This window comes from Egretta garzetta, unplaced genomic scaffold (assembly GCF_000687185.1).
Source record: "Egretta garzetta isolate BGI_Z169 unplaced genomic scaffold, ASM68718v1 scaffold633, whole genome shotgun sequence".
Taxonomy (NCBI): domain Eukaryota; kingdom Metazoa; phylum Chordata; class Aves; order Pelecaniformes; family Ardeidae; genus Egretta; species Egretta garzetta.
The window spans coordinates 772382-785957 of NW_009259195.1; the positions used below are offsets into that span (position 1 = coordinate 772382).

At 36.7% G+C, this 13576-nt stretch overlaps 1 protein-coding gene across 2 annotated transcripts in view; it reads right to left on the reverse strand.

Annotated features, from left to right (window-relative positions):
• The window catches only part of UBE3C (ubiquitin protein ligase E3C), an 81597-nt gene that overhangs the window by 8708 nt on the left and 59313 nt on the right, over positions 1–13576 (reverse strand). The window contains exons 19-21 of one of the 2 annotated variants that reach the window (XM_009635814.2): positions 9043–9255; positions 990–1178; positions 826–892 (exon numbers count right to left, since the gene is read on the reverse strand). In XM_009635814.2, the coding sequence (XP_009634109.1) occupies positions 826–892; positions 990–1178; positions 9043–9255 (469 nt within the window). Of the gene's footprint in view, positions 1–825; positions 893–989; positions 1179–3950; positions 4104–9042; positions 9256–13576 lie in introns of those variants that run through there. The other variant, XR_004841611.1, reaches the window with a different exon arrangement.

Below are 13576 nucleotides of genomic sequence, written 5' to 3' on the forward strand. Positions count from 1 at the left end.
AAGAAATCAATTCTTCAGAAAACCTAACATCCATCTTGAAAAGCTTGGAGAAAATATTAAAACCAGCAGGCTTACACTGCTGACTTCCAGTATCTGTAGATCTCCGATTACTGCATTTTGAGTTTCTCATTCATTGCTACTATCTCCCTCAGCCTCTTAACTGCAGTTTTCCTCACTGAATCCTATTTGTTTATTTTCAATTAATTGTACTTAGTTTAGCATTTACCTAGTAACTTTGGATTATGGCCTTTTATTCCAGGAGTCTGCAAAATCTGCAAGACTCAGGATGTTATTTAATGAATCAACTTACCTTGAGGTAAGCTCAGATGTGAACTGATGATATACCAGCTGCTTTTTGAATACATTAATGATAAACACAGGGAAAAATGAAGTAAGATACCTTGCATTTCTCACAAGGGAAAAAATATGTGCTCTCTCTTCAGGCTGTCTCAGAAATGGTAAGGATCTGAATGCGGTGATAGAATCAACCATCCCAAAGTGATTTGCAGACTTATTTTCAGGGCAACCAGACGCAACATCGACTAACATCCATTTAGAAAAGGAATTACCTGTCCTCTAATTATCTGGCTACAAACTCATATTTATGTGTAGAACTAAAATAAACTGCATAGCTGTATCTCCCAGCATTTATAAAATCAGGCTGTAATTTTACCCAATCTTCTGAAATTCAGGCCCGTCTAGAAAGTTTGGACAAAGTTAACAAAAAGGACCCTACAACTTTTTTTAAAAGCTAGGATAAAAAGTAAGTTTATTTATTCCTGAGTCAGTCGTCATACATTTTTTTATTTAAGTAAAATAACTTACCTGAATAGTTTGTGAAAGATTTAAGGTCATCCAAACTAATAGGAACCTGGGCACCAGAAATCAGAACCTAATAGTGAAGGAAATTAGACAATTACATTACAGGCAAAAGTTAGCATTTATTTCTGTTTAAAGCAACAGTTTTCTGCAGTTTTAACCAGAAGTACCTGTATTTCCTGTTGATCAAACATTCGAAGCCATTCCAGATTCACAACATTGGCCAGTCCTTGCCGGAAAGCAAGGCAATGCTGTCGAATTTGTTTGTTTAACCTGTAGTCTGCCACCAGATGGATGTATGCGATTCGGTTAGCACTGGTAACAGGAATATCTTTTCCACCTGGCTTCAGCTCAACCACCTATAAAGACAACAATTTTCATCACCTTGGTAAACTTTAATTGTGTGTGCTGCAACCATAAAATTGAACTGCAAAACATTCTAGTAAGTGATGTATATATTTGAAGTTTACTAGCATATACTCAGGAATATTCACCTCAAAATAAGATAAAAGACTACGACAAGTTATAAAGGTAGGGTTTTTTTCTGTTTACTCATAAGAGCACATCCTATGGCATCCAGTTCTTAGACCCAGACCTCCAGCTGACCTCACGGCCCCTTGGTTTATGACCAGAAAGCAGATTCGGCAAAGTCTGAGCTCTTTTATAGGAGACAGTGTGTAATACTAAACTCACCACTGCAAGTCAGACAGAAACTGAGGTGAAAACCTTCCCCTTGGCAAGCTCGCCCCTAGCTTCACTGATGCTAAAGAAGTGCCTTGGAAGAGAGAGCAGCCTGTGTAAGCACAGATCTCTCACACAGCACTCTCCTTCCAGTTGGATTAGGAAAGCTGGGCTTGACTGGCTAGGCTTTTCCCTAACTGTTTGGTGATCGTGAGTTCTGCAGGATCACATTACAGTAAAAGCAACATCCACCGAGTCAAAATTCAGATTCTGATACAAGCCTAATTTACAGAACGACAAGCATTTACAATCCCTACTGTTGAAAACCCAAGTTATACATGTTCAGAACTTTCAACAAAAATAAAAATCAACAAGGTTTAGGCTTGAGCTTTTTTTGGTTATTCTACTGACAAGTTCTGTTCCTTCAAGTACACCAAGACACTTCAGCATGGAAGAATTTTTAATGAAAAAACAAAACAAAACAAAGATACTGTAATTGCATAAAGATATAAACCACGATCATCAGTAGTCGTTATTAAAACACTACTGACCTTTACATATTCTGCTCATTACTACAAGATGATAATTTTACCAAGTAGTAGCCAAACCTGAAAGGATTATTTGAATACTAAGACGACGACAAAACAAACAAACAAACAAACAAAACAAAAAAACCACACACACACAAAAAAACCCAACAAAAAAAAAAAAAAAAACAAACCAGAAAGCTGAGATACCTTCTGAAGTCTTCAGAAAAAAGTTTGGTTTTCTACACTTTGGAGTCAGCAATTTTTTAATTTCTTTTTTTTTTTTTAAGCAACTATCCATTTCAGTCTGTGGTAATGATCACATCTTTAGAGCACAGAGAATTAAACACGTGAATAACTGCTTCTGCAACATGCTACCGAATAATGTGAGCTGTTCCAGTTCTAAGCAGATGCAAAGTGGTGAGATTAAAAATTCCGCAGTGCTTTTGAGCATTCAGATTTTCACTTGATTCATAGGTTTTTAAGGCCAAAAGAGAACATTAAGATCTGTGAATCTGACCTCCTAGATAACAAGGGCCAGAGGATTCTGTCTAGAGATTCCTGTATTTAACTCAATAAATCCAGAGATGAGTTAGAGCACATTTTTTATAGAGACAGGCAATCTTGGTGTTAAGACTCCATGTGATGGAGTATTTACCATTTTCCGTGATAAACCAGAATAACCTGAATTACAATAGCTGTTAAAAATGCGTCTTACTTCCCACTTTAATCCTTCAGCTGCAAGCTTCCCGGTTTTGTTACACCTACAGTAAAAAACATCAATACCCCACCATCCCTGGGTGTAGGTAGCACTGTTTCACACCCTGCACGCGTTGGTTTGCTCCCTTCCAAGCAAGACCCATGGACACATGAGGCAGGATAGCCCTCTCTGGGGTCCACTCCTTGAGGGGGCTGGCATGCGATGTAGCCGGCCAGTCTAGGGGGTACAGGCCAGTAGCTGGTGCCACTGACTGGCCTGAGGGCGAGGATATTTTTATTGGTAAAGTCTAAAGGAGTATTAAGAGAGGTATGGGACGTGTTCCACGCTGCAGTGGAAACGTCTGATGAGAAGGGGCCCCTGTGCTGCTAAGCTTTCTCCTCTGCTACTGCAGGCAACAACGCGGTCTAGAAATGCAGTTTCATCCCACTATAGTAGTTTTACTTTCACTGGGAAGTTAGTCAATAATTGGATTCATCTAATAATTAGAAACATTCTAATCTCCACTTTGAGTCCAACGGGTAAAGCTTGTTCATACCCACTGTTCTTATTTCAATACTGCCCTGTAGCTTAACCAGCTCTTTACCTATCCTTGATGTATTGCTTACAGGCAGCAACTTCATTAATCTTCCCAAAGATGTTTTCACTGAACTACAATAAGTCAAGTTCCTTTAATTTCCTTCTGTAAAATACCCTTTTACAAAGCCTAACAAGATCAGAAAGCTTTCTTTTACTTATTTAAATTCCTGTCCTCTTTAGTGTTACAGGATCAGAGCTACCAATAATGTTCCACATGAACAGATCATCGTCAAGACCTCGACACTAGTAATACTTTGTTATCTGCCCGCTTACAAATCTTCTCTATTTATTTTGCAGAATTGCATAATTACCTGTTCTTTTGTCAGTACTTCACTAAATACCATTCCTCTCCTTGAAGTACAGACACATTGAATTTACCCATATTAAAGTATATTTGTATCACCCAACTCATCAAGCTTCTCTTAAGAACCCGGCCACCACCAACAAACTAATAATTATTATTCCATTTGCATACAATAATTTCTGTGAGCTCACTATTTACATAAAAAGATGCTTGAACTGACTTCCTTCCTAAAAATAGCAAAAGGGAAATACTGACAGCGTGTTCTAGAAAACTGCTGTGTTTTAAGATTCATCCCAGCGCCGGATGAAGTATAACGTCTAACCTGCCCTGCAGGTCAGCAAATAGAGATCAGGACACAGATTAATTTATGCTTATGTTTGCATTATAATAGTATTGTCTCCGCAGTGCTCTAAGGATGCCGGGAAAGCTGTATTCATCGTATAATAAAAGCTTCTCTCTCCTGATAATGTTCTTCCTGCAAATCAGAGGAAAAAAAACCTGTTGTACTTTTTCTGACCCCTGTTTTTAGAAAATGGGAAAAAGTGCTTTTTTTAAAAATGCCATTTTTGCTTTTCTTTTTATATTTTTAAATAGCAAACCTTGATTTCTGACCTAGCAACACTTCCATAGCTTCCCTTCCTCCCTCCAACCTTGCACTGCCACAAGTAAGACTACAGCATTCAGTTCGCCAAATTTCCTAGGGTTTTCCAGTGCCCTAACTATCCATTTTCAGAGTTTACCAAAGTGAGATTAATTCTACCACCATTTTGTCAAAGTATCATCACAGTCTGAAGCAAAGGGGCTAATGTAGCAGGAATAATAAATATATTATGCCATAAAGGCTAAGAAGGCTGTAAAACAGAAGACAGAAAATGGCAACACTTGGGCTGGCAGTGAAAGTACAGTAAATGTAGATGCAGTTTGCTTTTTATTCATTCATTGTTTTCATGGCATTTTAAAGGGACTATTGTAGAATTCCCACTGAATTCTAAACATCAGGAATGATTGTTGAAGACTTCCTTTTCAAAAAGGCCACAACACGATTTATAAAACCTAAAAAGTTTTATCAGTTTGAATTTTTATTTTTATCCATCCAATTTTCACCACTAGATGGTGCAAGATAGTTACACAGGATGGGCAAAAATAGAAAACTCAAAATGTGCAGACTTGCATCATCATCTTTTCTATTTTGTAAATCTAAGTTTAAAAAAAACTCAACTTCATTATCAAAATCACATATTTTAGAAGTAATCAAATCATACGTGCTATTTAGGTTAGCATTCAGATCATTCAGACAATACCACAGATAACAATTTGATTCCATACTCAAAAAGTATGTTTCCAAAATGAAGGGGAAATATCAAAATGGGATATAAAAGTCCCGTATTTTTAAAAATATGCAAGAAAAGGTGCTTTGCATTTTTTAGTGATGTGGACAGAAGTATTGCATTAGGCCTCTGACTGAAGGTTAGATATACTTGGAGCTACGGTTGCATGCACTTCTGGTTTTCTTAGTTATAAATTCAACTATATGTTTCTGCAAGTTCATACTACAAAAATGCGCTCAACTTACATTTATATTTTTATTTATTAAAACCACCACAATTCATAAAAAAAGGTAACTCTTATGTATGCTTGCAGTTCAAGTGAATGGTTCAGACAATCATTTGCTGTTGTTATATCTATTTTTTTGAACATTAGAGTAATAATGAAATATATACACACCAAAAATCAGGAAAACAGTGAATAACATATTTGTCAAGCAGAATTCTGGGGGTTTATCTTCTGGAGTATTGATAATTATCTGCCGCACAAAGTCACTTTGTAATGTGATTACATGCAGACAACAGCAAGTCTCTGTTGGTAGACAAACTTAATGCTAGCTGCTGCTCACACAGATCCGGCACTGGCAGCTGCTTCCCAGGATAATGGAGAAAAAGGGAGTATTTGAAGGATGAAGTGGCAAATATTTTAGGAAACAATAAGGGACCTGTCATCTAGGTATTCTTTTTTTTTGTGTATGAAGACGTAAAACCTATCTCCAGTGCAATTTCAAAAAGCACTCTTACAGATAGCCAAGAACTCTTACAAACTTGTTTTTAGGATAGGTGAAAATATTTTATCTTTTCTCTTGGACTCTGATCACTTTTGTTCACATCACCCCTAAAGTTTTTCCCCAGTCTGAAAACAAGGAGATAAAGGCTTGCTTTCTTTCCCTGTCATCTGCCTTCCAGATGTTCAGGCCCGAATTCCAGGTAGGAGATTGCATTTGAATGCCTAAGAATGCATTTGCCATAAGCGTTATAAATCTGCCTGAGAAGGATCAGCCTCAACTTAAATATTTTGCTTCTGAAAAACCTCCAAAATCATTCATCTAAGCCACTGCATCCTAGTAAAGAAGTTGCCAAGACAGAAACTTTCAGAGTTATTTTTAAGGCTTCAAAATTTTCTCTCAGGGAAATTTAAAGGCAGAGAACTCACCTTTAGTGAGTCAACATATTTTCAGTAACAGCAATAGCATTCATAAGTGTTTTAAAAAGCCCGAGAAGGTGCCCTGACACCAACTTCTATACTCTGTGGATTACAGAGAAACTGCTGCCGTATATGTTCTAGTGCTCTTCTGTGGATTTGTGCTTCTACGCTTTATTTATGGAGTCTTCTCATATTCAACTGTTCTGACTTTTTTGAAGGAAGAGGAATACATGTTTGAATCTTCATCTTTTCCCCCGGGCAGCCACAAAACTCACCTTCCTCACTGAGAGAGGGGGAGAGAGGGAGGTCTGAAAAGAGGAGGTATTTTCTTGCATTTGTTAACCTTACACTTACTATAAGCATTTTATAACCACTTTATCACCATCTAATCTACAAGATAAAAGGAAATATAAAATCAATATACACAGCTATTTGAAGGCACCTGTAACTATAGGCTGACATTCTTTTGGAGACTTTTTTACTGGCCACCATTTTATGCAGCAGATCCAACAGTTGAAGTCTAGGCTGGTATCACTGCATTAGATACTTCTTTATCAAAAACTAAAGCTATTTGGGGTTGGAAGATAAGGTTGATGGCATAGCTCCCCTAATTAGCAGGTCTAATGTGCAAATTATTAAGTACCTTTTTCAACTTCTGGTGAATACACTTTGACAATAGTTTAATGGGATCTAAAAGCACATTACAGGATTGCAATCAATACGCTGATAATAGAATTTCTACTTTCTACTACTGACAGGCAATAGAGCCCCTTTTGAATGTGTCTTTCATTGCAGATAATGCTTTTGTGCCACAATTGCTGGATGGACGCTGCCATGAGGATAGCTATTTACAGTGATAGATTTATGATGCATTTATTAGGCACTAATTTATTAGACACTAAAGTGGTTGTTTAGCTGAAAACTAGATATAACGTACATTCAACATAAGGAGTGCAAATTAAGCTCTTTTCCCAAAGTGAATTAGCCTTACCTTGACACAATTAATTAGTATGCAATGGTTACACGAGTCAAATACCAGACAAAATGTATTTATCCATATGAGGTTTATTAAGGTAATGAAACAAAGTATAAAAAGTAACTTGTTGCATTAAAACACAGAAGACAGTAACAAGAACCAATTAGTTCTGTTGAACCACACTAACACTCAGTCTCATTAAAAGATGGTTAATACCTCACAGGTATAGTGCTATCCCTCCAAGCATAAACAGCAATACGGCATCAGAATATTTAATTTAACTTACATTTAATTTAGTTACTCAAAAAACTCACGGTTATATTTAATCTTCCTTTTAAAGTTACACCAAACAATCAAAAATCAAGCCTTGATAATACTGGCCGTAGCCCTTAGAGAATTTTAACTAACAAATTGGACTTCTTGGCAAGAATGCACTTTTTACAAGATTTTGCTGCAGTAGGTAGAGCTGGCAATATCTTTGACTGGGATCTTCTTGTATGTTATTTCTAAGCTATTTCTCTTTTCTGTGTCCTTCTACCTTACTTGTTAAGGTCGGTTCTAACTTGTGCAGCTAATTTTTGAGTTTTTTCTGAAGACAACGCAGGTCAAAAGTTTTCATGTAGGGAGCATAAGCCAGGGGAAAAAAATTACATATGCCATATGTTTAATATGAAACATTATTTATATCAGGCAATTGTTGACTCTCCCCTTCAGTATGATTCAGGAACCCCAAATCTAAGGATGCTATTTTAAAATGGTAATGCAATCCAAATTTCAGGATCTTATAAAATGACAGGAATTGGATGACAAAAGAGTAAAGATCAAGTCCAAGCCTGATGCTGTTAAAGCAGAAGTCTTGGACATCAAACTTGCTATGATTTAAGCAGCAGTAGAGAACTCAACCTGTTTCCAGGACTGCTCCTTCTGTGAGATGTGCATAGTCCCAGGCTCCCCTGGCCAACAGGCAAACCCAAGAGAACCACCTACCTCCTTTTATGGTCTCTGTTTCTTCCACAAGAAACAAGGCAGAATTTGGATGCTGCTGTATGTCACAGTGTTGTCAGGTCTATTTTTTTGATCCAGTTATTAAGTACCATAATCAAGTATAAGTAGGCCATAAGTAGTACACAACTTTAAATCCTCAAAAATGAAGGAGGAAGCATGACAAAAGATTTCAACTAATGGGGTTAACTGTATCAGCACAGAAAGGCACACTTGTCAAGCTCTAGTGACATTGATTTTCTACTATGAGCATGTGACCTTTAGTACTCGCAACAGAGCAAATAAAAGCCATAATCAAATTAAATAGTACAATTGCGTTAAAAACTCACACTTATAAGGACATAATTAACTGGCCCTAACTAACTGCTTTTTAGAAGCACTGAACACCCACTTCTCCCCTCTGATATGGTGCCTCAGCCCCTCAAAAAAAAAAAAAAAAGGGGGGGGGGGGAGGGCAAAAAATTAAGGTTTAACTTTAGGCCCTCTACTTTGAAAATTAAAGCTAAAGGAGACAATGCTTATCTCAGGATAAAGGGTCATTATTATTTAAAACCATTCTGATTTCTAACTCTGATTCCAAAACCAGGCAGTACTTCTATAGTTCACATATCATCTAACTTTTGCAATTGAAGTGCAATCAAAGAAACAACATAAAATATTTTGATCAAGAAATTATCTCAGACAATAGAACTTTTCAGGTATGACTGTTAGAAAATAATCCCTGCAGTTTACTGCTTAAAAGACCAGACCTTTAAGTCATCATCAAAAGTTATTTTTTTTTTAAGTACAAGAGTAGTTATTGTCTACTCTAAATATTGGAGTTAGAATCCTGATGATGCCTCACAACACACAGCACCTTTAACAGTTTTTCCTGTTACTTTTAAATTAAAAAATTAACTATTAGGGGTAGTAATGGTTCATCAGTCATACATAAAAGAAAAAAAAAAGCTAAAGCCATTCTTACCTGTGCTTCCCCAAGGTCGTTATTCACCACAGTGAAGTTTAGTCCAAGCTCTTCCACATCCCCTTCATAGCTCTTGAGAAAAAGCAAATTTTTGTACATTTCTGGATCTAATGAGGCTAAATGATGAATGTCAACATCAGCACTTGTCCCCAATAATTTTGAGAGGAAAAAACTAGCAAATGGCAGCTCCACCAGCATATTTTCATAAAGAGCCTGAAAAACAAAGCAATTAAAAGCACATTAGCTTTTATTGTTGTACATGCAGGAATTCTGAAGGCTGCTGTCTATTTCTCATCTTTTTTGTAATTCCTTCTTAATTTGGTGCCTCAGTAGGATCTTCTGGTATGGCAATAGTCCATATGTTGCATGAATTTAAAAATATTCAGCCGAAGTTTGAAATTTTAATATTCCTGTGAAATACCAAGCTCCCAAAATTTACAAATTAATTTTGTGGTGATTTAAAAGGTAAAGTCACCGCTTATCCATCATTAATGTTCTTGTCCAAAGTATGATAGCAAACAGGAAGCATATCAGTTGCACAGACTGCCAAGAAAAGCACAGTTTTCTAAAGGACAATGCAACTGCATCAACAATGTCTTCCAAAAAAAGTTAGCATCTCTACCTCCATTAGCATCATCACAAGCAATATTTTACCATTCATATCAATTGCTACATGTAAAACAGTCTGTCCCTTAAAGACATCTATGTAAAACCAGTACATTTTAAACTAATCCAAATAAACTACTTCTCTTGCATGTTATACAGATTCACAGCTACATATTTTTGGTGAATTCTACTGCTTAATGGCATTATCAAACCATCCTGATTTCCAAGATGAGAGCTTATCAATTTTGCCTGTATCATGTGTCCAGTCTTTCCTGTGCCTGACAGTTAGACCTGTCAAAAGATTACTGAACCAAAAGTGAGCCCAACCTGTATTTTCAGCACTCATGAAAATTTTACTGTAGACTGAGTTTCCTCAAGAATTTTCAAAAATACATAAAATTCCAGCAATACCACTCTCAGATGATCTACCGTATGATGACATTTCAATGTAATGCAAAGCGACTTGCATATTTTTCATACAGTAAGTAACAACTTTGTGTTGATTGGAAGAAAAAAACTACTTATGGTAGCCCTCAAAAGAGAGAGAGATGCAAACTTCAGAGACAGAAAGCATGACACCGTTTAGAGAAAGCCTACATGAATAAAGGAAAAATAAAAGACCGTTGCCTTTAAAAAAATCCCTGAAACATGCTGTCTGTGCATAGCCTTTCCCATTGTCTGGTTTGTTTGCCACATCAGCACCTCAAACAATGACAACCAAATCTTTACAGTATCATTAATATCACTGCCAGGCTGATCAGAAAAGGCATCATCAACATAACATCACTGTTTGTTCTCTTTTTACTCTTCAAGAGCAGTGTTTTGCCACTACTTAATTCCTCCATAATCTGCCGCCAACTTAGAAAAGGAAGCACAATGAACAAAAAAAAAAAAGGGGGGGGAAAAGAATAATAAATGTAGCTGTAATCACTCAGTGATATTCCAACAAAGACGCTAAGAAAAATATACACAATTCCTTAAACTTTTGAAAGAACATTTCTATGAGGTGAGTTAGACCTTGCAGAAAGAATTGAGAATAACGAGTTCAAAGCCAAAGGCTGCATTATATTTAGAGCTATATGATTTATTCAAGGTGTAGAAGTCGAAATCCTCATTTGTATAGTTGACTTTAAAAGCAAACTAGAGGGATAAATCATTAATTTGCAATGTATAAGGTCAGTGTTTGCTGTTCCTGCATTAGTAACAATAAAGCCATTGTAATTCCTTAAATATATCAAAGCTACCCGAATTTAAAATGGAATTCCATCTATGACTCATAAAATGTAAATGTAGAGGTGTAATTTTTTACATAAGGCAGGTTTAAGCCTTTAGAGCATTTAATATACAAGGACTAATAAATGATAGCACTAAAAACTATGATCACATCAGCTAAATGGATTATAAACTAAATTTCCATAATGTATGCAACTGAAATACAAATGTAGACATAAATCAAGGTATTTTCTAAACACAGGTTAATTACACAAATTCAAAACCTGTCTATTTTTTATGCAAAATAATCCACTTAGCATTTTTCAAACTGGTCTTAAGTCTTAGCTACTTGCAACACTTGATCCTAGAAGCCTATCAATAATTCCTTGTCAGGAAAAAACAGCAATAGGTATATGGAAGAAACTTGTATGTTATTTTTCAAGTGTCTGTCTTTTATGAGTGTTTATTGCTAGAAATTGTGCCAAAATGATTTGAAATAAAAAGGATTAATTATAGTAGAAGCTTTTTAATATAAGTGAGTGCAGCTGCAATGCAATTAATGCAAATTGTGACGCTATCAGGAAAATAAATGTGAACAACATCACTGGCTATTTCTGTTTGCTGCCAAGTAACTTCAGTAATTTACTACATTAAGAATCAATAAAAAAATAATGCATTTCAAATGCATCACTATTAATCTTCAGGTAGTTCCAAAGTGAACATTTATAACTTCATCTAAAAACTATATAAAGCATTTTTAAATAAACTAAATTGTGCAACTTGAGAATAACTTTAATTACTCCTCCTCTTAGCTAAGTGATTGCAATATAAAAAACAAAGTATTTTTGGAAACAAGACAAACAGTAGTGTTTCAATTAGTTTGAAAGTCAAGCTATCCTAATAAAGTTTAATAAAAAAAAAATGCACCAAGACTCTGGTAAATGATAAATTTTTTGTTTCATTATAAACTTTGGTTTTTGTTTCAGAGGTAAATTACACCATTACAGCTTCAGCACAGGGCAGAGATGCTGAGAAATGCTGTGTACAACTGAATATGACTAAATAAACTGAAACTTTATTTTTTAGTTTCAATCTAACTTCCCCATTTCTCAGTCAGCATAAACTGATCAAACTATGTGTTGCTGCCAAAAGATTTGATTCCACCCATTCCTGCCAGAGCGATGAAACAGATCAGCTTGCTGATGCAACTGGGTTTGTTTGCAAGTAGAGCAGTTGTATAATAGAGGTTACACGAGCATTACAACATGATAAATAAGGTTCAAAATTTGCAGATTATTTGTGTTGGGCTTTGTTTTGGGGGGTTGGAGGGGTGGGTGTTGGTGGACACAGTACAAACACTCTTTGAAGTTTAGCTTTCTTTCAAATCAGAGTCAGATCCAGCTCACAGTTATGGCTGAAACTGGGCAGGAACAGCAGACCATTTGTTTCAAGGGGAGCACAACCTTACAGCAGCCAGTTGCCCATGGAAGTCCACCCTGATGCATATTTTTTTCTTATTGCAGCTAATCTAATGGCCAAAAGTGGAGATTCACTCCTCTCTTTTCCCTTAGTGAAGTGTCTTGGGGAGCTAGAAGTTATCCGATTTTAAACTCAGTTTTCTGCCCGTTCAACTCTCTGAACTGGCCTTCTGCAGCAGCAACATAAAGGAGGCAGGAGCCCAGCATCAGTTTCAGGCAGGGGAATGATGACCACCTCTTACAGAGGGAACCAGCTGTCAGATTAATTAGCTGCAATATGAAGCTGCACCATTAGAATATACTCATATATGTACTTCAATACAACACAAGGTCACCCTCTCCCCACAGCAAGAGCCCTCTTTTTTCTTCCAGCAGCCAATAAGCAACAAGGCTGACAGAAGAAACTGGCTTGCTCTTGGAGGGGGGTGACTTCTTGCACTTGTCTGTAATTCAGAAGTTCCTGTTCATACACTGTTTCAAGAGATCAAAGCCAGCAACCTTAACCTATATATTTTAAAACCCTTTGGCAAGTTTCCTTTTAACTCCTATGGTCATCACCTACAGGACCAATGTCATTCTATGATGAATTCTGAGAGTTCACATTCCCAACTTTCCTATCTAACGAGACCCTTACTTGACTTCATCGTCTCTATCCTGCAGTCCCATAAACTGCAACTGACTTACATAAAGCAAAAAATGCAGATAGGAAGTCACAAAAGGACCAATTAGTGGTCAAATAGAACATTAGACTTCTAGTTTCAAATGTTGAGGGCGGGGGAACCAAACACCTTAACAGAGCCTGTATACCTCTGCCTCCTCAAAACACTAGGAGTAGCATTCCACTTTGACCGAAGTGCAATTTGCAGATGCAAGCTTGAGGCAAGAGGCCAGTCTGATGCAGAGACAGGGATGTCTACATCAAGGTCAATCACACAAGCACTGTAATGCTCGTAGGGTGACGCATTCCCAGTAGCTAAAAGGTTATGTCTGCTGAATAGGCCAACCTGGATTTCCCAGCACCGTTTCAAACTCATGTAGCTTAGGGATGCTCTTTAGGCAAAGTTATGACATCTCTAGATAACCATTAGAAGAACTTAAAAGCTTCTGAAACAACTAAACAAAACAAAGCAAACAAACAAATCTGGTTTTCAGTAACAAATTATTTTTGATACTCTCCACCCCAGTGTTTTCCCAATTATCTCAAGATGCCTTGCTAGGCCCCTCCCCCCCACCCCCCA